The sequence below is a fragment of the Ochotona curzoniae genome, unplaced genomic scaffold (assembly GCF_017591425.1).
Source record: "Ochotona curzoniae isolate NIBS_2020 unplaced genomic scaffold, NIBS_Ocur_1.0 contig_2754, whole genome shotgun sequence".
Classification (NCBI taxonomy): Eukaryota; Metazoa; Chordata; class Mammalia; order Lagomorpha; family Ochotonidae; genus Ochotona; species Ochotona curzoniae.
Window position 1 is genome coordinate 19,190,877 of NW_024465582.1, and position 25,137 is coordinate 19,216,013.

General features: G+C 43.0%; 1 protein-coding gene across 1 annotated transcript in view; it reads right to left on the reverse strand.

Moving 5' to 3' along the window:
• TTC33 (tetratricopeptide repeat domain 33) overlaps nt 1-21,658 on the reverse strand; it is a 33,340-nt gene extending 11,682 nt beyond the window's left edge. The window contains exons 1-3 of the mRNA XM_040977489.1: nt 21,558-21,658; nt 16,947-17,168; nt 1,166-1,247 (exon numbers count right to left, since the gene is read on the reverse strand). Coding sequence (XP_040833423.1) covers nt 1,166-1,247; nt 16,947-17,167 — 303 coding nt within the window. The 5' untranslated portion in view covers nt 17,168; nt 21,558-21,658. The remainder of the gene's footprint in view (nt 1-1,165; nt 1,248-16,946; nt 17,169-21,557) is intronic.
• Nucleotides 21,659-25,137: the final 3,479 nt, after the last annotated feature.

A 25,137-nucleotide genomic window follows, 5' to 3' on the forward strand; every position in this document is an offset into this window, starting at 1 on the left:
AACCTGTTTTTGAAGTATAATAATCAATTTTATTTTTATATTAGTTCATACTACTTTAAGCTAGTTTACACTATTTTAAACTATTAATAAATCAATTAATATGTCTGACCTTTTGCTAAAAACAAGTTTATTTTTAAATTTCATCCAGATCCCAATCCATGCTCATGTTAAAGAAAACCGAGCCAAGTCTACCACGATCAATTTACAAAGAAAGCAGACATGTTTCATTTATTTAAGAGATCGTCTATAATTTTTTTTAAAAATCAATCTGCTCTCTTATAACTCACTGGGTGGGACACAAAGATTAGTTACTCCTCATTGGGGTACTGAAGATTTCTCTGCACACCCCTCCTAAAACTGTTCACCTAAACTGTTGACATATGTCTTGCTAGAGTTATAGAGTTAGACTACCCGAAAAGCAGCCAGGTTCAGCAAAATCATGCTTCAACACTATAAACTGCTAAATACTAAAATTAAAATAGATGTGAGACAGCTGAATAGTAATCTATAGCCATTTTAAGATGTATAGAACCCGGTTGTATATAAACTAATAACTGAAATGTCAATGTAGAAGTCACAGGATGTGGTTCAGAACTTGCACGTTTTTTTTCTCTTTTAACATGATGGTACCATGTCAACTATTCCATAACGTTATAAATTGTTACTGATGTTATGTTGGGGCTTTTAATTGATTGGGATGATACTCTGCCAGCTCTACCTTCAGATCAGAGATGGTCTCCCCAAGAAACCGTTGAACTTATTTGGACAATAAGATGCTGGAGTTTATGCTTGGTAGATGCTTGCAATGAAAGAATCTCAACTGAATTTGAACTGTGGTAATGCAACAAGGTGGAGGAATTCACCATGGGAGGGGGGACAATATCAGTGCCTATAGCACTATGTCACATAATGCAATGCAATCAATAAAAAAAAATCAATCTGCTCGTATTTTATAATTAGCTAGAATAGCTAACCTCATTGTGAAAACAAATAAATTTCTAATTTGATGCAAAAAACAGAACCACAAATAAAATGGTGATTATTTTTCTCAATATATTATATTTGAAAAAGAAAATGGGAGGATATACTACTTCAGCTCATCACTGTTTATGCAATAAATGTAGCAAATTTCATGAAGACATGTGAAGTTGTTCACAGTTATTACCTGTGCTTTCATCTCATGGAGGGCAGCCTCATTGGGGGTTAAGTGCAGTGCTTCATCCCACCTCTGAATCGCCTCCCGGTACCTGCGGTTGGTAAAGTCGCATTAATATTATCTTTCCCAATGATTCTTTAAGAATACATGACAAAATTTCAAAATCAGTTACTAGTTAACAACTGTTTCATCAGTAAGTATTCAGGAAATGATGACAGTGATTTTTTTTAAAGATTTATTTTAATTTTTTCAAAGGCAGAGGTACAGAGAGGGGGAGAATCAGAAAAGGAAAGAAATCTCCATCCACTGGTTCATTCCACAAATGGTCGCACAGCTGGGGCTGCACCAGGTGAAGGCAGGAGCTTCTCCTGGGTCTCCCATGTGGGTACAGGGGCCCCAGCACATGGGCCATCTTCCACTTCTTTGCCAGACATATTGGCAGGCAACTGGATCAGATCTGAAGCAGCCAGAACTTGATGCCCACATGGAACACTAGCACTGTAGGAGGTGGATTAACTCATTATGCCACAATGCCAGCCCCAATAGTGAAGTTTAAAGGCAGGAAAAATTAAAGTGATGAAAGAAAAGGATAACAAAAAGGAAAAAGGCAAAATACAGATAAAAAAAGATCTTAAAAAACTGTCTTACAAAATTTTACTTTAACTCCTGGGCTTAGAAATCACTACCAGAATTTCTCTTTTCTTATAATCCATTAATCATGTCTATATATGTCCTCATCCATTTCAGATACTTCACGAACGACATGAGAACGTATTACCCAGTTCTAACCTGGGTGCTGTCACAGCAATCTATCTGACATGGACACTGGTTTGAACAGATGCCAATTTTGTAAAGACCCTTAAGTTTTTGCTCATCACTATTAGTAGCCATACAGGAAAAGCTGATTAAAAAATGAATAAAACAAGCAAAATACGGTTTTGAATCTGGTGACTTCCATTAGCACTTTTTCACTGTTGCTCTCCCAAATTTTTTAACTGAGTCCCTGCGCTGACTCCTGAGTGTTCGCAACACTAACTTTAAAAGCAGTAACTACATAACCCGAGAGTGCTTGCACTCCTTAGGCACGGTGTTGACGATTTCAGGCCTTGTTAAGCAGCATTTCCAAATGCTGTTAGAGATACAACCTGAAAAATTCTGGACATTATGTTCTATCTTTAGAAAACGAACTTACGTCTTCATAATAATGCTTCTAGTTACAATTTCCCAACAAACACAGCAGTAAATTCCTTTAGAATTACTAGCAGTAATGTGTTTTCTCCAGTATTAGCTTCTTGAGTTTTTTCCGACCACTCCCCACCCACACCGCATTTCATTCAGCTGGGACCCCCCCCTGTCCCTGTGTCATCCTAAAGGACCCTGAGATGCACAGACCCACGCACTACTGGGATTATTTTCTTCTCACTTATTCAAAGCCTTCTTCTTCTCTACCCCAATTTAAATGCTCTCTCTCTTTTTTTTAAGATTTATTTATTGATCGACTTTTGATGATTTTTACATAGTTAATTAGGGTGATAAGTGTCGAGGGCTACAGGAAGTTGGGTGAGACCATTATTTCCACATTCTCTTTTTCTCCTTCTTGTACCTAGGGAATTTCAATACAATTATTCAACATACAATTATTTCCACAAACTCAAGTCACTTAGTATTCAAAGTCATATGATACTGGCATTACTCTTCTCATTTTACTGATGAGGAAACGAAAGTTGAGAGCAGTTACAGTACTAAGTCTAATAGTACACTGTAATAATCTCACAAAAGCAACTACAACACAAATATTTTCTCCAAACATTCCAAAATTGTCCCCACTTTTTTTTTCTGATTCTTCTATATATTTTTGTCTTCTCTTCACTAAAGAGCTTAGGGCCATGAGCAGAACAGTTTGTATTCTGTACAGAATGCAGACCACTTTTTGGTACCTAGAAAATTCTGCCTGCCTCACACATCCTGCTTTCTCCATGAGAAGGAAAGGAAAGCATGAGAGACATGAGAAGGGATGGAAAGTACCATACCAACAAGACATCAGAAAAAAGGATAGGAGAACAGAAATCCCACCCCCAGAAAAAAAGGTAAATACCTTGTTCCTACTTTGTTCTAACTCATGTTTCAGGTATAGAAATTGTAAGAAATCTTAAGACTATGCGAATGTGAATATGGATTGAAAAGGCAAAACAAGATTACAGTTGTAAGTACAGCAGAGGGATTCTGAGATCTTAGATATTTCGGGCATCTGCAGAATATAAGAAGGGCACTGAGCATCTCCAGAGCAAAGGTTGGCATGGTAAAGGTCCAGTCAGTATTTTTAGCTTTGTAGGAGACATACCATCTGACCCAACCCAGTTCTACCAATAATATCAGCTTTATGCCAGTCATAAACAAATGAGCACAGCTGTTTCCCAATAAATCATCATTTATCAAAAACAGACTGTGGTTTGTCAACCAAAGCTACACTTTTCCCAACAACTATAAGGTCTGTCATATTTACTTTATGTCCTTTTTAGTTTCCATTCTTTTTTGTCTGCCTGACAAAGTCAAAGGCACAGTTATCCCCCACAAGAAAGCACTTACAGAAATATACGGAGGCTGTTTTGGTTATCACTACAACTTGAAAGCACCAGTGTCAGGGGTTGGGGATGTTAATGGCCTACAAGGCAAGGGAAATCTAGTACAATAAAATGTCCACTAATGTTGCACTACTGTTGACCAACACAAAGGCTTACCCCATGCCTATCCAACAAAGCTACCTACACACCTAAGTTCCTAAAGTTCAAAATAAACTAAGGTCAAGATGACATTGACCACAAAACTAGTTTTGTTTTCTCTTTTCACTAGGCAGGTAAACACACAGAAACAAATGGAGCACATGCTGCAAATACCAACACACAATTCTAATGAAACAAACAAAAAAAAGGTCCTCTCTTCTCCACTATGCTTTTCCTTTGAAAACATTCCATTATGCCAACAAAAGCATCACTAAACGTACCTTGTCACCCACCAGGCACAGAAAAGTTCAAAGAAACAGAAGAACTATTTTCTACTGTCTAAACTGGAATAAGAACTACCGGGCATTTACTGACTTCACTATCATCAACTCACTGAATTTTGCCCCTCAATTTCCATTTCTCTCTGTGTTTACTTCTCAGCCTACAGATAGATAAAGGGTGATATCACTTAGATTCTCCATTTCTGAACCATGGAAAACTTGGCACCTAATAAATCAATGGTTGTAACTTCTGCAGAATGAGTATCTCTTAATTCTACTTAGGTCTGTGACAAACTGGACAGATTCAGCCCTTCTGTAGCTTGTTGGATAGAAGTATTAAAAGATAAAAACTTGGTTTTAAGTCACTGTGGTTAATATATGACCAAGGATTGATTCAGCCAGTTAAAGACAAGCTTAACAACATGCAACTGAAATAGCACGCGGAAGGAAGCAAAATGAATAGTTCCAGAGATTACTCAAGGACAGAATGAGATAATACTTTACACTAAGGTAAAGAACAGCTGGTGACCAAGCCAAATAGGTTAGATTGCACACTCATTACCAGACAGAAGCATTAGGGCATTTAGCTACTCTACTCCCAATTAGATCTCTAATTTATAATTTACAACAGACTCAAATTTAATGAGTTATATAGTTAACAACTTAGTCATTTAATAAATATTTATTTGGCTCTTCCTCTGGGTCAAGCAGCATTGCCAGTAAAGATATAGCACTCAGCAAAATAGAAAAGTTCGCAATTATACTTTCACAACTTACTGTCTAGAGTAGCTGCATGTGTGGAGACAGGGAGGAAAGGACAGCAAAGGTCAAATATAAGTGTTATGATTTAAAAAAAAACAACGGAAGGATGGAAAATAGTCAAGCAGTTTCCTGGGCCATGGTTATAGCTGTGGATTTAAACACATGTGTGATAGGGAAATACGGACATGCTCTAATTGACATTTCTTACAGGCCAATTAGGCACAGGGAAGGAAATATGCCATATGAGTATAAAATTTGCACAAGGAGATATTACGAAACTACCAGAGTAATTAGCATAAAAGATAACTTTAAACTAGGATTAACAGCAGTGGAAACAAAAGAGGAAGAAGAAAAGTTCTAAAATATATTAGAACAGTAATGTCAAAAAAAAAAAAACCAGATTGTATATGGAGAGCAAAAAAATGGACATTGAGGATGGTTCTCATCATGGGTTACCTAGCTGGTGTCCAAATCATACTAGCTAATTCTTCACTGAATGGAAACATCTTAGGGAAGCTAGACTTAGAGGAAAGACAAATCAGAAAGGAAGAAAGAGTACAGATGAAGGCGATGCTAAATGAGAAACACCTCCACGAACAAACAGAAATGACTGTTGGTCTTCTGGAACTTCTTCAGGGACTATACAAAGCAAAACCCCTGTGTAATGGAAACAATGCAACAGAGACAAAGAGGAAAGGGATCTATTTTCAAGCTCCCCAACATTTCCTCTCTCCCACTGATAAAACCGTCCCATAAAGCTTTAACCTACTCACATTCAAGCCAGTCTTTCCAGAACCTCTACACATTTAATTTGATGTGTGTCAAGGTATGGTTTCGGCATCACCCACGCGAGTCTCTCTCGGCTGTGCCTGAAGTAGCCAGGCCTCTGTGGTCACGCAGTGTGCACTATCCCAAAGGCGCAGAGCACAAGCCTTGTACAGCTGATTAGCTTTAGAATGGCACATAAACCAACACTTGTAGTTTGGGGCTTATGTAACTGGGTAAATAGTGCCAACTTTTACTGACAGTATTTGAGAGAAAATCAGGCATTTTTCCCTGTGGATGTTAAATGTGAAATACTGATTTTATGTCCAAATAAGTAGAGAGCAAGAATTGGAGATTTAAGGGAAGACAGCACCGCGGGCATACATTTTGCAGTCATCAGTACAGATAGTACTGACTGCAGAAACTATGTAACTTCAAGATGGAAAAGACTGCAGAAAGAGGGCCTTCAGAAGGTTCATGGAGGGGCTAGTGTTGTGGCACAGTGAGTGGGTAAAGCCACTATCTGTGCTGCCAGCATCCCATATATGGATGCCAGTACATGTCCCAGCTGCTCCACTTCCTATCCAGCTCCCTAATAATGGAGTGGGAAAGCAGAAGACAGCCTAAGTCCGTGGGCCCCTGCACCCATGTGGAAGACACAGAACTCCCAACTCTCGCATAAGCCTGGCCTGGGAAGAAACCAGCGGATGAAAAGATCTCTCTCTTTCTGCCTCTCTCTCTCTCTAACACTCTCACTCTCCCTGCCACTCTACCTTTCAAATAAATAAATCTCTCAAAAGAAACGGAGTATATAGCAATTGACCATCAGCCAGCAGTCCACACCTATGTCTATTGGCTCAATGCCCCAAGTTTGCCCATAAACAGACTTCAAAGCAAAAAGAAAGTGCAACCAATGGAGAACCCCACAGAAAGAGGTGAAAAAAATAAACCTGCACCCTTTCCTCTTGGATCACCATCTGCTCCACCTCTACGACCTCCGGGACCACCTACCAGCCTTCCTTCTGGCCCACCTGCAGGGGTTCTTCCATTTCCGAGACCACCCGGAATGCCAGGACCCTGAGGGCCTTGACTCTGATGTTTACCACCAGGTGCACCCCCAAGGTCTTCCTCCTGTTCCTCTCCCACAAAAAGGCTAGACCCCAAAAAGGCTAGACCTCTCCCCACACCTCCAGGCTTCCCTACACCTCATTCTGACATGACAGGCCCACCTTTTTTGCCTCCGCTAAGAACTGCCCCACCTGGACTTTTCCCACCAGCTCCCTTGCAGGACCAAGAGGTAGTGTCCCACCAATTTGATTCAATGATCCAAGGCGCATGATCCAAGGCTGCCACCATGAAGAAAGCCACAGAAACCATCAATGCCATCACTAATCACAAGGCAGAAATCCCTCGATTTGTTGCCGCTGCACTGAGAGTATATCGGGAGAAAAAAGGGGTTTCTGCTCCCCAAAGAATGTCAGAGGAGGATTCTGCTGTGCCTCTTGCCCAAGTCTGGTCCTGCTGCTCCAGTGACCATCCAAACTAAGGATGATGTATATGAGGCTTTCTGAAAGAGACAGAAGGTCTACTGTGACAGGGGCATCTTAGTTATTTCTTCAGACTCCTGTGTGCTGTCGGCACTGGGACAGACCACCAGAAAATCAGTGCGCCTCATCCTCCCTTTTGTATTTTAATTACTTTTAGTAATTTCTTGTAAATATTTTGTCTCACATTACCTGTAGTAAAATGGATCCCACTATCACTTCCTAATAGAAAGCAAGATATATGAGAAGAAAACGTACAATTCTTTGATTAAAATTATTTCCCACTGACCTAAAAAAAACCAGAATGTGTAGTTTAGGGCAAAGAGAAAGATGGTACAGGTTGTTGGACGACAGAAGCAGCTTCTTAAAGAAACAATCTCGGGGTATATTTGTACACCAGCGACAAGGAATCAAACCCTGAGAGGAACAAGTGGTCCAACTATGAGAGGATCATCTTATGAACAGTGTTTCTTGGAAAGCCTGGAACACAGGCCTCCATCACAGCAGAATGAAGAAAAGTAGTATGGCACAAATTATGGCACAAAAGTAGTATGCCACCAGATTAGGAGAGACTGAGACAAAATTTCTGTCCTGAAACATTGCTACACTCAGCAGAACGCACATCACACAGCCATACGGCTCTCCAGTGAACCTTGGCTGGTACACTGTTTCTACAGAAGAGATAAAACTCACGGTAATTTCCTTTCTCCTACTTCAGCCATACATTCTGATCCCAACTAAAATTGGCCATTTAGCTACATAATGAAATATCGCCACCTAGTGGCAGAAATTGTAACAAACCAATTTATCAGTTGAAAGCTACCTTGTGACTCTTTAGGTTACATGGGTAAGTAGTAATTCTAGAGACAGACATATGAACAAAACAAAAAGAAAAAAGTTAATACAGAATGGCATGTACCAATAACATACAATCCTAAAACACAATACCTAAAGTACATTTACTTGGTGCTTACTATTTGCCAGGTGGCATGCTTGAACTTATTACTTGAACTTGCTCTTTAATCCTTTAATATTCCCTAAAATCAGTGTTATTACACATGATACGCAACCAGAAATTAGCAGAGGAATTAAAAATAACTGCCAACAGTTTATAAAGACAGAAACAATAAAATTGGGGCTTTAAAATACCATGGCTTCATAACCTAAATTCTTAATAACTATACTAGCTATTCTCTTTAACCAAAATTATTTTAGAGTTGCACAGGAGTGTAAACAAGTTTTTCTGTTATGAAGCACTCTGAATATTCTAAAGTAGAACTTCAGAATTTTAAAAACAACTCAATTGCTAATTACATTTGCCTAGAAGTTATAATCATTCCTTACTGACAAAGTGTCCTAAAGAGATACTCCATGATGATAAAAGACTCCATAATAGGGCCCAGCACAGTGGCCTAGTGGCTAAAGTCTTCGCCTCGATTGCGCGCCCAGGATCCCATATGGGCACCAGTTCTAATCCCGGCAGCCCCGCTTCCCATCCAGCTCCCTGCTTGTGGCCTGGGAAAGCAGGGGAGGACAGCTCAAGGCCTTGGGACCCTGCACCCAAGTGGGAGACCCAGAAGAAGCTCCTGGCTTCAAATTGGCTTAGCTTCAGACATTGCAGCCACTTGAGGAATAAACCAGCAGATGGAAAATCTTTCTGTCTGTCTCTCCTTCTCTCTGTAAATCTGACTTTCCAATAAAAATTTTAAGAATAAAATTTAAAAACTTAATTAGAAAATAGTTTTTTTTAAAAAAAGATAATTAGAAAAAAAAAAAGGCAAAAGAACACATCCTTGGAAACGGAGGTTCCTCCAGCTCATCCACCTCCCTCTCCTAAGCATTTCCTGCAGGGGCATCCTTCCTGTGTACCACCATAAGCACTCCCACCCACTCCAAATGCAAAGCTCGTCCATGCTTTCTTGCACTTGCTACGGAACAAAAGGATCAGGGTAAGCCATCAAGTGCTACACAGCACCTAGGTGTCAAGCTGAAGAGACCGGATTCAAACTCAAGATTTGTGAACACCTGCAATGGTAGAAAGGCCCATCGCCTTCTAGCCTAACCTGGGATGCCTGCCACTGCCTCACATACGGTACACACGAGGTACTGAAGACTTACAAAGTGATACAACGCCCACAACCCCAGAATTTTCAGTATCTAGATTCAAGATTTTATTGAAATGTAAACTGTAACTTCTACCAATTAACTTTCAAAATAGCACATTCAGAACGAAAATACACTGAACATGCACAGAAGAGTAGGAAACAAACAGAATTATTTCACACATTTGACAAGTACTCAGCACTTTTATTAATCAATTTATTGGAGCAGCACCTAATGTCACTTAAAGCATGCTGCTGGGTGAGTTCTGACAAATGTCAGACCTCATAAATGCTGCCACAGAGAAAGAACATTTTTAGCATCCTGATTGGTCCCCCACCACAACCACCCTGCCTGAACACCGACCCCCTCCCTGTCACTACAGATTACAATTTGTCTCTGGTGAGATTTATATTAACGGAACTAGACAATACAGTTTGTCTTCTTTCACTCAGTATTATTATGCGTATGTCACTCACTTTTTCTCATTGCTCAGCAGCATACCATTGTAGGGATACAACACATTGCATTAATACATACTCTGGTTGCTGGACATTTAAGTTGCTTCCAGTTCATGACTAAAGTAAATAAAGGTGCTAAGAACTAAGAACGTTTTTAGATCAATCTTAGTACTTCTCCTAAGCATCTACTTTTCAAAACAAAGGAAAAAGATTTATTTACTTCCATTGGAAAAGTAGATTTTATACACAGGACGAGACAGAGAAGATCTTCTATCCACTGATTCACTTCCCAAATGGCCACAGTGGCCAGAAATGAGTGGATCTGAAGCCAGGAGCATCTGCTGGGCCTCCCAGATGGGTACAGGGTCCCAAGGGTTTGGGCCACCCTTTGCTGCTTTCCAAGGCTACAAACAGGGAGCTGGATGGGAAGTGGTGAGGCCAGGACATGAACCAGCACCCATACGGGATTTTGGCACCTAAAGAGGGAGGATTAGGCAACTGAGTGATTGCACCAAGCAGCCTAACTCTCTAGAAGTAGCATTTGGGAACTGTATTATAAGGCACATGCTGCTAACTTCATAAAGGCCAGGCTGTTTTTGAAATATAATACTATTTAATTTCATAAGCGATGTATGAAAGCTTCAGTGCTCCATATCCTTCTCAACAGTTGGTACTGCCATTTTTCATTTAGCCAACTCTCACGGTGATTTTAGTCTGAAATTTTCTGCTGACTACTGTTGCTGAATAACTTCCCACATGTTTAGTGGCCACCTATGTACCTTTTTTTGTGAGGCTGTGTCTTTTTCTGTTTAAAATTTTTACCCACTCTTTAGGTGGACAGTTGGTCATCTTGATCAATTGCTAAGACCTCTTCCTACAGTATGGGAACATCCTATGTCAGATGTATGCAATGATTTGCTTCCAATCTGGGGTCTGACTTTTCATTTTCTCAGTTACGCCTTCTGATAATCCTAAATCTTAATCTTTTTTTTTTCAAAAAGGCTCTGCCCCTTACTGTTTTTTTAAAAAAAAATGTGGCTTTTTAATCTTTAATTTTGTGATACAATTCCATAATCTTTAATCAATGATCACATATACTAATATGTGAATCATTTCCATATCTTATATTTTTTACATTACTGTACGTATGTCTATCTTTGCCCTATTACAATAAGGTGCAACATTAGAAACTATAACATGTTGACTGAAGTAACATAAGTTCTCTAAGGCTTTGTTACATAAAACTGTTTTGGCTATTCTAGCTTCTTTGTACTTTCATGTAAATCACAGAATACATTTTTCAAGTACTATAAACACGACTTTACCTAGAGTCTGGTTAAAAATGCTTTAGTTGGGCCCCGCACGGTGGCCTGGTGGCTGAAGTCTTTACCTTGAACATGCCGGGATCCCATATGGGCACCGGTTCTAATCCCAGCAGATGCACTTCCCATCTAGCTCCCTGCCTGTGGCCTGGGAAAGCAGTTGAGGACGACCCAAAGCCTTGGGACCCTGCACCTGAGTGGAAGAGCTGGACGAAATTCCTGGCTTCTGGCTTCGGATTGGCGCATCTGTGGCCAATGCAGTCACTTGGGGAGTGAATCATCAGACGGAAGATCTTCCTCCCTGTCTCTCCTCTCTGTGTATATATCTGACTTTGCAAAAAAATAAAATAAATCTTTTTTTTTTAAATGCTGGCTTTTTACATTGTTTCAAAATATTTATTTTATGCCCTCTGTCCAAATTTTAGTGTTTGGGATTTCCAGGTCTGTATATGTTGTAAACACTCTCTTGTGGTAAAAAGTAGGAGTCCACATTTCATTTTTAAGGTATTTTTATAGGGCCTGGCACATGGCATAGTACGCGAAGCTTCACCCAATGGCACTGGCATTCCACATGGGCGCCAGTTAGTATTCCAGCTGCTCCATTTCCATTCCAGATCCATCACTATCAGAATGGCTTAAGAAAATTGAAGTTGGGGCCAGCATTGTGGCACCGCAAGCTAATCCTCCTTCTTATGGCACCAGCATCCCTTATGGGTCCTGGTTCATGTCCTGACTACCCCACTTCCTATCCAGCTCTCTACTTACCGCATGAAAATGCAGCAGAGGACAGCCCAAAGCCTTGGAAACCTGCACCCACATTGGAGACCTGGAGGAAGCTTTTGGCCAGCTATAGATCAGCTCAGCTCTAACCGTTCTAGACAACCAGAGAGTGAACCAATAGATGGAAGATCATCTCTCTCTTTCTCTCTCTCAAATGTGCCTTTCAAATAAAAATAAATAAATATTGAAAGGAAAGAAAGAAGGAAATAAGAAAAGTAGGTAAAGTTGATCTGGTGGGCAGGGAAGTCTTTTTATTATTATTATTTAACTTCATTTTTTCTCCTTACATTACCTTCACTCAAGTTCAATAGCTCCAGATATTTTTTAACTATTAGCCTTAGAGTGGTCCAACTACTCAGTTCTGCAGGATGCTTTTGGTAGAATCTGTTCAGTTACTTTTAGAGCTTTGTATACATTATCCAAAAGCAAATGCTGAAGAACACTCTCACAGAGTGTTCCACTCGAATCAATATGCAATCCAGTTGATCCGAGTATTATGACTCAATGCTCTGGCCTGTAGGCAGAAACAAGAGTTATTCTGTTTATCTGTAACGTTGATCTCTCTCTTCTGCAGCAGGAAATTCAGAGAGAATCCCAGGGCAATAACTGAACAGCTTTTCCCTTCTACACACTCATGTGGTCTGGAGTAAGGGCAAAAACAACAGTTAATGAACTTTTAACAGGCATTTACAGGAATTTCTAAAGATGTTTTATGGATGTTCTGAAAGTGATTTCATAAATCTGGAAAGTTTACAGTTGGTTTTCTCCTAACACAGAATGGCCAATCTTGTAAACTTTTTGCAAGAAGAAAGTCTTTATGCCAAAAATATCATAAATTCACGCTCCAACATTGTCAAAATGTTCACTGATCTTCATTGTTCTTCACTTCCCTACCCTTCATTCCCGATCTGAGATCCTAATACACTGTAGTATAATCACCATTTTGCTTATATTTTTAAAAACAATCAAAAAATAACAGATTTAAAAGTATTGTCCAGCTATTCAATTTTGATTCATATATGAAAAAAAGGAAGGTCGAAGGGTGGAAGGGAGGAGGAAAAAGGAGGAAGTATGATTCTTTTTTTTTTTTTTTTTCATTGGAAAGGCGGATATACAGAGAGGAGAGACAGAGAGGAAGATCTTCCGTCCATTGATTCACCCCCCAAGTGAGCGCAACGGGCCGATACTATGCCGATCCGAAGCCAGGAGCCTCTTCTGGGTCTCCCACGCGGGTGCAGGGTCCCAAAGCCTTGGGCCGTCCTCAACTGCTTTCCCGGGCAACAGGCAGGGAGCTGGAAGGGAAGCGGGGCTGCCGGGATTAGAACCGGTGCCCATATGGGATCCCGGGCGTGCAAGGTGAGGACCTTTAACCACTTGCGCCACCACGCCGGGCCCGGAAGTATGATTCTTGAGTACTACTGCTCCGTTTTCTTTTAATTTCTCAAAGTATTCAATACCACATGCAAGATACCACCCCAAGACACATAGGTCTCATCTTAGATATCTGGGATGTGAAGAATATTCTGTCCCAATCAAAGAATGTTGGTAATAGATATATCCTTCAAAAAAATCATGGATACAATGCAATTGAATCAGTAATTCTCATTTTATGAAAGAAATTTTGCTAATACATTTTCTTCACCAATAAGTACTTTGCCACCTGTAATATTTGCATTTATATAATATAATAACAGCTGCTCTGTTTCTGATCCAGCTCCCTGAAGATGGATCAGGAAAGGAAGAAGATGAGCTAAGTCTTTGGGCACCTGACACCCAAGTGAGAGACCAGATGGAGACCAAAGCTTCTGGAATCAACCTGTGTCTCGTCTGGGGGCTGGAAGGCCATTTGGGGAATGGACCAGCAACTGGAATACACCAGTTTCTCTTCCTTCCCTCCCCTTTCTGTTTCTCCCGTTCTCTGTTACTCCACTTTTCAAATAAAGAAAATTTTTAAAAATAATGAAATACTAACACTTGTATGAAAACATGACAGTCAGTAGACAGCGTAAAGAAGGACTTGGGTACAGTTTCTTTGCAATGGCTACACTAACAGACAACAACTAACATCATTCATGTACCAAAATGATGCAACAGAAAGTACAAACATTGCTTAGAACATACTCTTGCCAAAAATGATGAGACTCTAAATCAAATCTGTAAGGTAACTCAGTTTCTAAAAAATATTTGAGAAATAAAACAAGCTGAATAGGGTACACAAGGAAGCAGATAAATAATACACTGGTCTGGACTCCTAAAAACAATGTCAGTGTATTAGGGGATTAAAGTAGCAGTTGAACATGAACAGATTAAAAGTCAATTATCAAATATAATATGGTTTAGATCCTGGTTTTAAAACATACACATATACACACACACACTCTCTCTCATGGGAAAACTAAAAATATCTAACTATGAACTGAAATTATATAATTGTAAATTTGGTTAAATTTGATAATGGCATGTTAAGAAAGAAAAATCCTGGGCCTGACATGATAGCCTAGCAGCTTAAGTCCTGGCTTTGCATGCGCCAGGATCCCATATGGGCGCCAGTTCTAAACCCAGCAGCTCCGCTTCCCATCCAGCTCCCTGCTTGTGGCCTGGGAAAGTAGTAGAGAATGGCCCAAAGCCTTGGGACCCTGCACCCATGTGGGAGAGCCAGAATAGACTCCTGGCTTTAGATCAGCTCAGCTCCGGCTGTTGTGGCTGCTTGGGGAATGAATCATTGGACAGAGGATCTTCCTCTCTGTCTCTCCTCCTCTCTGTATATCTGCCTTTCCAATAACAATAAATAAATCTTAAAAAGAAAAATCCTTATTCTTAGAAGCATGTTAAATTAGGAGTAGTAGTCACAAGGTGTACAATTTATTCTCAAACAAGTCAGCTGAACAAAGCAAAACCAAAACTAATTAAACAATTTTACAAGTGTATCTATTAAGCGTTTTTAAGGGGTCAGTACTGTGGTACAGCATGTTACACCGGGACCTGTGATGCTGGCATCCCACATGAACACCAGGCTGGAGTTCTGGCTGCTCCAGTTCCATTCCAGCTCCTTGCTAATGTACCTAGGAATGCTCCACAAGATGACCCAAGTGCTAGGGCCCCGGCCACCTGCATGTGAGAACTAGAGGGAGTTCCAGGCTTGTGCTATGAGCTGCCTCAGTCCAGCTGCAGCAGCTATTTGGCAAGTGTACCAGTAGACAGACCTCTGTGTGTGGGGTATGTGTGTGTGGATGTGTGTGTGTGGATGTGTGTGTGTGGATGTGTGTGTGTGGATGTGTGTGTGTGTGGGGTATGTGTGTGTGGATGTGTGTGTGTGTGGATGTGTGCGTGTGGATGTGTGTGTGTGTGGATGTGTGTGTGTGTGGATGTGTGTGTGTGTGGATGTGTGTGTGTGTGTGGATGTGTGTGTGTGTGGGGTATGTGTGTGTGTGGATGTGTGTGTGTGTGGATGTGTGTGTGTGTGGATGTCTGTGTGTGGATGTGTGTGTGTGTGTGTGGATGTGTGTGTGTGGATGTGTGTGTGGGGGGGGGGGTGTGTGTGGATGTGTGTGTGTGTGGATGTGTGTGTGTGTGGATGTGTGTGTGTGGATGTGTGTGTGGGTGTGTGTGTGTGTGTGGGTGTGTGTGTGGATGTGTGTGTGTGTGTGGATGTGTGTGTGGATGTGTGTGTGGATGTGTGTGTGGATGTGTGTGTGGATGTGTGTGTGTGGATGTGTGTGTGTGTGGATGTGTGTGGGGGGGGTGTGGATGTGTGTGTGTGTGTGGATGTGTGTGTGTGTGTGGATGTGTGTGTGTGTGGATGTGTGTATGTGGATGTGTGTGTGTGTGGGTGTGTGTGTGGATGGGTGTGTGTGTGGATGTGTGTGTGTGTGGATGTGTGTATGTGGATGTGTGTGTGGGGGGGTGTGGATGTGTGTGTGTGTGTGTGGATGTGTGTGTGTGTGGATGTGTGTGTGTGTGGGGTATGTGTGTGTCACTTTACCTAGATGATGAACATATCCTCTATTTCTTGATCTTTTAACAGACTGCTTTAATTTTCATATTTATATTTAATCCTCTAAAATCCATCTTTATATGTGCTAACAGAAGTAGATTTAGTTTTCCTTTGTTCCATATAATGATCTCATTTTCTGAATACAACTTAATGAGCAATTTATCTTTTTCTTCTTGACCGAAGTATAAATTCAGTCCCACTGAAAGGGACAGAGGACAGAGAGAGGAACAAGGACACAAGAACTAGAGAAGAAAACAACCCTGAGGGGCCGGCTATGTGACACAGCAATAATACTGCCACCTGGGACTCTGGCAGCCCAGACTGTGCCACTTCATGTCCCAGCTGTTCCACTTCTGATCCAACTCCCTGTTAGCACACCTGAGGACGCAGCAGAAAATGGCCCAAGGTGTTGGGCCCCTGACACCCACATGGGAGACCTTAAAGAAACCACTGGCTTCCAACCAGCCCAGCTCCAGCCTTTGTGAGCACGTAGGTGAGCCAGCAGGTGGAAGACCTTTCTCTTTGTTTCTCCTTCTCTGTAAACATGGCCTTTCAAATAAATAATCATTTTTAAAAAGAAAAGCAACAACAAGAAACAAGTATATAAAGAGAATCCATGCGAATGTAGTTAAGGAAGAGCACTGAATAAAGGATGTATGTATAAAACCACATTCACCTAAGATGATAAAGGATTGTCAAAAAAAAGTTTTTAACGTATATGCCCCTAAACGCATTCAGGAAATGCCCAACCTACCGACTAATGATCGCCTAAGGAGGAGGCTCCTGGGGGATCTGGCACATCCCATTAACAGTGCACTGGGTTAGGTTTCACTCGGCAAAGCACACACATTGCAATCACATGGAAGACTCTTACAAACTGATTTTCTTCCTGATCAGGAGAATTTTGAGGTAAGTCTAATATGCTTCATTTCTTGAATTCATTTAGTACCTAGACTAGATTTAAGAAACACAATTTCTAGCATTCATGACTCTTCACCTAATTATTGACAGTGGGTCAGAAAATGTAAACCGTTGTCCACACAATATTCCTAAAAACACACCTTTTGTTTTCAGCCAGACTGGCTCCTTCATCCTTCAGCTGTTTACTCCTCTCAGCACAGCCTTCAAGCAGCACTTCCTTCCTGCGCTTCGCGGCGGGAAGCCACCCCCCTTCCTCACTCTCCACGGCCTCCTTCTCGTCCGCAGCCTCTGCTTCAAACTGCTGCGAAGTGACCCTGGAGACCTTCTCACCAATTTTCCTCTTCCACCCAAAGGACGCCATCCTGGAAAACCACAAAAAAGTGAAAGCTTTAAAATTCAAGCTTGGACTCTTCCAGAACTATGACAACCAACAGGCGAATAAGGCATGACAGAAAAAGAACATCACCCTTTTAAACCCCTACTTAGTGGATTTGGGAGATAATCATTACTGGTTGCTAACATCACAAGGAAATGGAACTGAATATCCTGCTCCTCCACGTGAAATGGCGCATCAGCACAGGAAGTACTCTTGGAAAAGTAATCTTCAATTAGAGCAAGTCCATAACAGATGACAAAAAATAAGAAATACAAGTAAACATGCTCAGTGATGACTCTGGGATGTAGATGTCATGAAATTAAAACTAAACAAAATTGGGATCTTCAATAAATTGCCAGGACAAAGAGGAAAATAATTTACTACTCAATCAATAGAGACCTCAGAAACACACTAACCAAACATGTGTAACTCCTGCTTTGCTCATGACTCAAAAACAAAAATCAGTGAGGAGGAACCACCTAAGAAAATAGGAAAACTGGGAACACTTACATCTGACATACTACTTTTCTGTGTGTCACAATAGCACTGAGACTTTGATTATTAAAACAAAAAAATTTAACTTTTAGTAATACAAATTAAAATTGAACATTTGAAATGATATACTATATATGAATTATTCCAATGTAATCAGCAGAAGTGGGGAATACAGTAAAGATACAGATGAAACAATACTGGTTTGGGGCCAGGGCCGTGGCCTAACTGGCTAATCCTCCACCTGTGGCACTAGGATCCCATAAAGGTGCCTACTCAAGTCCTGGCAGCTCCGCTTCACATCCAGCTCCCTGCCTATGACCTAGGAAAGCAGCAGAGGATGGCTCAAGTCCTTTCGCCCCTGAACTTGCACGGGAGACCCGGAAAGAAGCTCCTGGGCTCCTGACTTCAGATTTGCTCAGCTTTGTGTTTATTTGGGGAATGAACCAGCACATGAAAAAAACTTTTTTTCTGTCCCTCTTTCTCTCTATAAACCTGCCTTTCAACAACAAGATGATTTTGGGGAGCTGGTGTTATGGTATAGCGGGTTAAGGCACCACCTGTGACACCAGCATTCCACTAGGTACTGCTGGAGTGTCAATTGTTCTTCCATTCCCAATCTCTGCCAGTGTGCTTGAGAAAGCAGTGCAAAACGTCCCTGACACCTTGGGAGAGATCCAGACGGAGCACAGGTTTCTGGCTTTGGCCAGCAAAGGCAAGACCACTGCAGCCATTTGACAGTGAGCCAGTGGACAGAAGGGCTCTGTTTCTCCATCTCTCTATATGACAGTCTTTCAAATAAATAATATTTAAGAAAAATAATTCTCTGAATTGAAAAATCAGGAAGTTGGGTGATAAGTACATATGACCTAACGTTCTTTCATATATGCTATAATTCTCCATGATAAAGTTTTAGAGCCTGGCATAAAGTTTTACTGATGGCTCAGTAGCTAAATGCACCAGGATCCCACATGAGTGCTGGTTCGTATCCCGGCTGCCCTGCTTTCCATCCAGCTCCCTGCTTGTGGCCTGGGAAAGCAGTAGAGGATGGCGCAATGCTCTGGGACCCTGCACTGTGTGGAAGACCTGGCTTTGGATGGACTCAGCTCCAGCTGTAGTCACAGAACCAACCCGACAAGCAGGTGTTTTTAGAACACTTCAGCAGAGTAACAGATTATAAACTATACTAGGGAATTAGACAAAACATACCCTCCCTCCAGACCCACTATAAAACGGACGGATACATTTTTTTATGTTTGACTATTACAAGTATCCAAGGAGTAAAAACCAAAAATGGTAGAAACTTGAGACTGAGGCCCAGGAGGGTGATTACTAGAAAGACCTCAGAAGATGCCCAAAGTGTTATTTACGACTGTCCCGAAGACAACAGGAATGACACGGGTTCAGACACAGGAGACACCTGCTGCCCAGGACTAGGATGCCCGGGTTCAAGCCCCAGCTGAGCTTCCCATTCCCACTTCCAGCTAACGTGGACCTGGGAAGTGGCAGGTGATCGCCCAGGTACCGGGGGCCCCATCAACCATGACGAAGACCCAGATCAAGTTCTGGGCTTAATTTACATAATATCATTATACTAAATTATCAATTACATAGCACTGGTCCGGTCTGTGATTATTGGAAGCAGAGGTACGATGCAGAAGAAAAGAAAAATGTGAACATTCAAACCACCTGCTTCTCTGTCTTCCAACTCTAAGCTTACCATGAACAGAAATGCTGAGGCCAGGCACAGGTTAAGCCCAATGTGGTGACCCAAACAGAGAAGGTCTCACACACACTGCCTCAGCTCTCTGCAAATCTCCAGAGATCTGCTGGAGATAAGAGGCTCGCAGAGCAGGATCGGGTTATCAAGGTACAGGAGACCTGACGACAGGAAAAAGGGACACACTGCACCCCGGAGTGAGGGATGAAAAGGCGCTAGCACTGAGTGAAAAGCTCAAGGCAGCAGGGATGAGAAATGCAGGATTTCTCAAGCAAATTGGAGGCCAGACATCTCCCTAAGGTGAATGGCACACATATGGGTGAGCCCTTCAGAAAAAAGATAGCTGAAATATTCACCCCAGAAACCAGAAAAACATTGATAAGAAATGAGTGAATAAATCAAACAGTACTGAGAGCCAACTGAGTCCAAAGAGCACAGAGTGCCTATCAAGGCTATTAGCACTGTTTTCTAATTTTTCTCAAAAGTGTGTGGATGGGCCCACATGGTGACACAAAAGGCTGGGCTGCTGCCTGTAACACAGGCAGCGCACAGCAGCAACCTAGTTCCAGCCCCAACAGCTCCACTTTTGAACCCGTCCCCTGCTAATGCCTTTGGGAAGGCTAAAGAACATGGTACCGGGGCCATGCCACCCCTATGGAAGACCCAAACAAAGCTCCAGGTTCCTGGCGTCAAGGGTTTTGGTCATTTGGGGGATGAATTAGTGGATGCAAGATCTCTTTCTCTGTCTCTTCCTCTACAGCATTTTACATTTCAGATAAGTAAATATTTAGAGCAAGAAGCAGGCCAAGTGTTTGCAGAGCACAGGAGTAGTCAACTCCAGTACAGAATGAGAGGTACAAGAGAGTAACAAAGGATGCTGTGAGCAGTCAGAGAAGTCACCTGCAGCCCCAGTCTGGAAGACTAAGTCAGCCAGCCTTGAAATCAGGGAAAGTCAGGCAACACATGCCAAACACCTTCCTTTTGGGAAACTTGAACACTCCAGGTGGTCTCAGATATATATTTTTAAGATTTATTTATTTTTATTGGAAAGTCAGATTTTCAGAGAGAAGGAGAGACAGAGAGAATGATCTTCCATCTGCTGGTTCACTCCCCAAGTGGCTGCAATGGCCAGAGCTGAGCTGATCCGAAGCCAGGAGCCAGGAGTTTTTTCTGAGTCTCCCACATGAGTGCAGGGCCCCAAGGCTTTGGCCCATTCTCCCCTGCTTTCCCAGGCCACAAGCAGGGAGCCAGAAGGGAAGCAGAACAGTTGGGACACGAACAGGCAACTGTATGGGATCCCTGTGCATGCAAGCCAAGGACTTTAGCCACTAGGCTACCACACCAGGCTCTGTAGGCCGACAGTGTAAATGCAGAGAGTGGTTAGAAACAAGGAAAGACTATTATGAACTCCATGGAGTTTCTTATGCATCTAGATGTTCTAGAATTGATTACAATGGTGGTTGTGCAATTCAGCAAACCAAGGACCACATATTTCAAACGGCTGCCGGGCACGAAGTATGAATGACATCTCAATCAATCTATTTTCATTAACGAATGGATATATTCAGTCATATGCGTTGACTGCTCCTATAAGGCTATTTCAAGATGGAATTAAAACATTCAGGAGGTTTTCCTGAAGCTACATCCCATTGCACGGAAGGCAGACATCCTGTACTGAAGCGTTCTCCACCCCAGTAAACCTCACGCAGACTTCACGCTCACCTTGAGCGCCCAAGTTCCACATTCCACACGGAATAACATTCCACGAAAGCCACAAAAAAAATGCTCAAGGTCGTTGTCAAGCCTGGCAGCACGGTCACTGCGCAGGCTGGGCATCGCCCCCCGAGGGAAGGAGACGCCCACGGCGAAAAGCCACGGGTGGAACAGGTTCAGGAAAGCCCAGCCCGAAGGGCACACGGGGTGGACGCAGAGGGATTCGGGAAACGACCCACGGGACGTCGCCAGGGAAGGGCCAGTGTTGGCGACCCTGCTCCCACCCCCGACGACCCGAGGGTCACGCAGCGGCCCCAGCCCGTCGTGCGCCCGCGCTGCATGAGCAGGCCCGACCCCCGAGCTCTCCCGCCCCTCGGGCCCCTGCCGGACGGTCCGGCTCCGCCAACTGCCCCTGGTGAAGCGCCCTCCTGCCCTCACCACACCACCTACTCGTCTCGCTCTCCTCCTCTTGCTCAGGTTCCCGCAGCGCGCCGGACGGCCTCACACACCCGCGGCCCACAGTTTACATTCCGCTTACCCTTTGACACGAGGAAGCGGAAATCGTCACTCGTTTCTCCCGCCCACCCCACACACACCCCTCCCTCCCGTTACCATGCACTTACCCGCCGGCCTTTCTTCCCTAGTTTCTCACGACGAGGGTTGAGCGCACCCCCAGAGGGCCTCCAACCCCCCCGACAGAAAGCGGCCTGAGGGAGACCGCTGTTCGCGTATCCCCGGCGCCCAAGCCTTTCCTCGGAGCAGCCATCCCCGAAGCCACTGCGGCCCATCCGCCGCATTGCCTTTCGGGATTTGTAGTCCAGGACCGCCCGACCCGGTGCGCCCTCTCGCGGCCGCCCGAGGCTCCCGGCGCACGGGAGACGGCCGTGCGTGAGCGCGTGAAAACGCGGCCGCCCGGTCTGAGGCGCGCGCGAGGCAGGGCCGGGCAAAGAGATGGCGAGGAGGAAAGGAGTCAGGTATGGTCGTGCGGTGTTAGAGCTTACAGTGGGACTAAGGAAACCGCGAGACACAGAAGACAGAGAAGCCAGACTCGAGGGGGACGGGGGAGTGGCGACTGAACCGTAGGCTTCCGTGGCAGCGACGAATGAGTGGGACCCAGAAGAGGGAATTACTTGTGAATGATTTAATATCTTAAAGTATTTGTGAGGTCCTGTCCTGAAAATCAGTAGGCAACTGTCACGCAGGTGTATCTGAAAAACGCGTTCGTTTCCAGACCCCGCTCTTTTTCTTTTTTTTAAGTAAAGATTCATTTTTGGACATCAGGTTTTCTCCACCTCAGCTGAGGGAAAGAGCTGCCCGGGTGTGGCAAGGTGTGCCCCTTGCATGGCACTGGCTTTCCCGTGGCCAGTGCTAGTTGACAGGCTGATGGTTTCCCTGCAAAGTTAACAACAAATACGCGTCTGCAGGAAAAGCTGTGCCCCACTGCAGCGGCCAGAGTCACGGGTGCAAACCCTGATCTGAAGTGATGTGCAGCCGAACATCGTGACCTCTGTAGCCCCTCTCACCACCTTGACACATTGTCCCGGCGGTGAGAATGCAAGGCTGGAGGGAATCACACCGCTGGCACTCGGCACCAGGAAATGTGCTGCTGGCCTTGTGCGTTCTTGGCCACCACTCGCTGACAGTAAGAAAAAAAAAAATGTTGCCACACGCACATCTCATCCAGTTCTTGTCCAGCTTCCTGTTGAGGCGCTCCCTGAGTGGCCACAGGTGATGGCTTCCCTGTGTGGGCTCCTGTGACAGCAGGACACCTGCCTGGAGATCCTGCCTCCCCGCTTTGGCCTCCCACATCCTTGGCTGGTTGGGGGCTTTTAGGAAGTGGACCAATGAATGGATGGAAGATCTCTCTTTCTGCTGCTTTAAAATCAATGAAAAAAAAAAGTGGAAGGGAAAAAAAAAAAAGCTCAAATAAAACTTTACAAATTATCAAGATGTTTTGATTTAAAGCAGAAATTTTTTTTTATTGAAACTTCCCGGGCCCGGCGCAATGGCGCAGTGGTTAAGGTCCTCGCCTTGCACGCCCGGGATCCCATATGGGCGCTGGTTCTGATCCCAGCGGCCCTGCTTCTCATCCAGCTCCCTGCCTGTGGCCTGGGAAAGCAGTCAAGGACGGCCCAAAGCTTTGGGACCCTGCACCTGCTCGGGAGACCTGAAAGAGGTTCCTGGCTTTGGATCGGCATAGCATGGGCCATTGTGCTCACTTGGGGAGTGAATCATCAGACAGAAGATCTTCCTCTCTGTCTCTCCTCCCTGTATATCCGCCTTTCCAATAAAAATAAAATAAATCTTAAAAAAAAAGAAACTTCTGATGAGAACTCCAAGTAGTTCTGCCCATCAAAATGTGCTGTCTGAAGGAAAAACACTTGTCACATAGATAATTTCTTCATGGAACACAGCTTTTATTTTTACACTTGATCTTAGCCAAAAGGCCAAGAAGCAAGTCACAACTTTCATTTTTAAAGACCATGGTTTCTCAGACTTGTATATTAAAGAGAACTTGAAAATCACCAAAAAGAGCCTATTGCTTAAAAAAAAAAAAAGTAGCATTGTGGCATAGCAAGTTAAGCTTCTGCCTACGATGCAGAATCCCATATGGGTACCTATTGCAGCCAGAGCTGCTCCACTTCCAATCCAGCTCTCAGCTGATGTGTCAGAGAACACAGCGGGAAAGGGCCCAAGACCTGGGACACTGCACCTACATGCAAGACCCAGAAGAAGCTCCTGGCTCGCAGCTTCAGATCAGCTCACTCTGGTCATTAAGGCTATATGAACCAGTGGATGGAAGGCCTATTTCTTTCTCTCCTCTTCTGCCCCTCTCCCTCTCCTTCTCCCTGTAAAATCTGCCTTCCAAATAAAAATAAACCTTTTTTAAAAAATCAAATTCCCTAAGATTTCTATCATACAGTGCTTTGTTCATACTGCAGTGAGGGGATGTAGTTTGAGGAGTAAATAATTAAATGGTGCCTGATACTATGCCTGTTCCCAGGAGTTTTTCCCAAAATCTGCAAGATGACTTAACTTAAATCCACATCACGCTATTAAAGTAGGGTCTCCCCACCAACTAAGTTTTTACAATTCACCCACTACTTCTCTACTCTTGGCCATGACCTGGACTCACCTATTGATTCATTCACTATGCCATCTTTTTCTAAACATAATTATCTTTCAAGTTGCTAAAAACACTATTAGTTAAATTTTATTAGCATTTGCAGTAATTAAAAGCTTATTTACAGTAAATATTGTCTTTTCAAATGAAATTTCAACAATGCCCTCGAGATACCAGATTTAAATTTTATTTTGAATATTGTTTATAGAGTTGTGAGGGATGCACACCCATGTGGACATCCAATTAGGGTGGCTCACGTGAGTGCCCGGGGGTGGGGATGTTCATTTGATGGCAGCTGAGACCCCATATGGGGAAGGATGTTTTCAGGGTGGTTCTGATAGTTCTGAGAAGTTGTTGGTTTTGTTGCTCCAGGGTTGAGAAAATCTTCCCAAGGTCTACTGGCTTAGTGGGGATGCCAGATCTAATCCTAAATGAATTCTGACTATAGTATAATCCTAACCAAATCTGGTATTAGCAACTGATAAATGGTAGCTGCTTTTGCTTTTATGTGATGGATTGAGTATACTCTTGAGGCGTTTTTTTAGGTGAGATCAAGACTATTTAGTTGTGACAGGGATGGCAATGTTTAGATGCTAAGATTTGACAAGTGCAGTGTTTATATGCAAGTTCATTGTTAAGGAAGATGCGTACAGATCTGCAGCCACTGAGCAAGCTTCCGTTCCCCATGTAAGTTTCTCAGAAGGTAAATAAGACATTGTAACAGATGAAAAATGAAGTTTGTCTTTATTAGACCATCTTTCTAAATCAAAGTACTTAGAATTATATACTTCAATCAAAACATAAACCACAGGAAGTTGATTTCTAGCCTTCTAGCAATGTAGTTATGATGCATGTGGAACTTCATCCTGTCAGGAGAACTCACAAACAAAATGATATTTTTGTTGT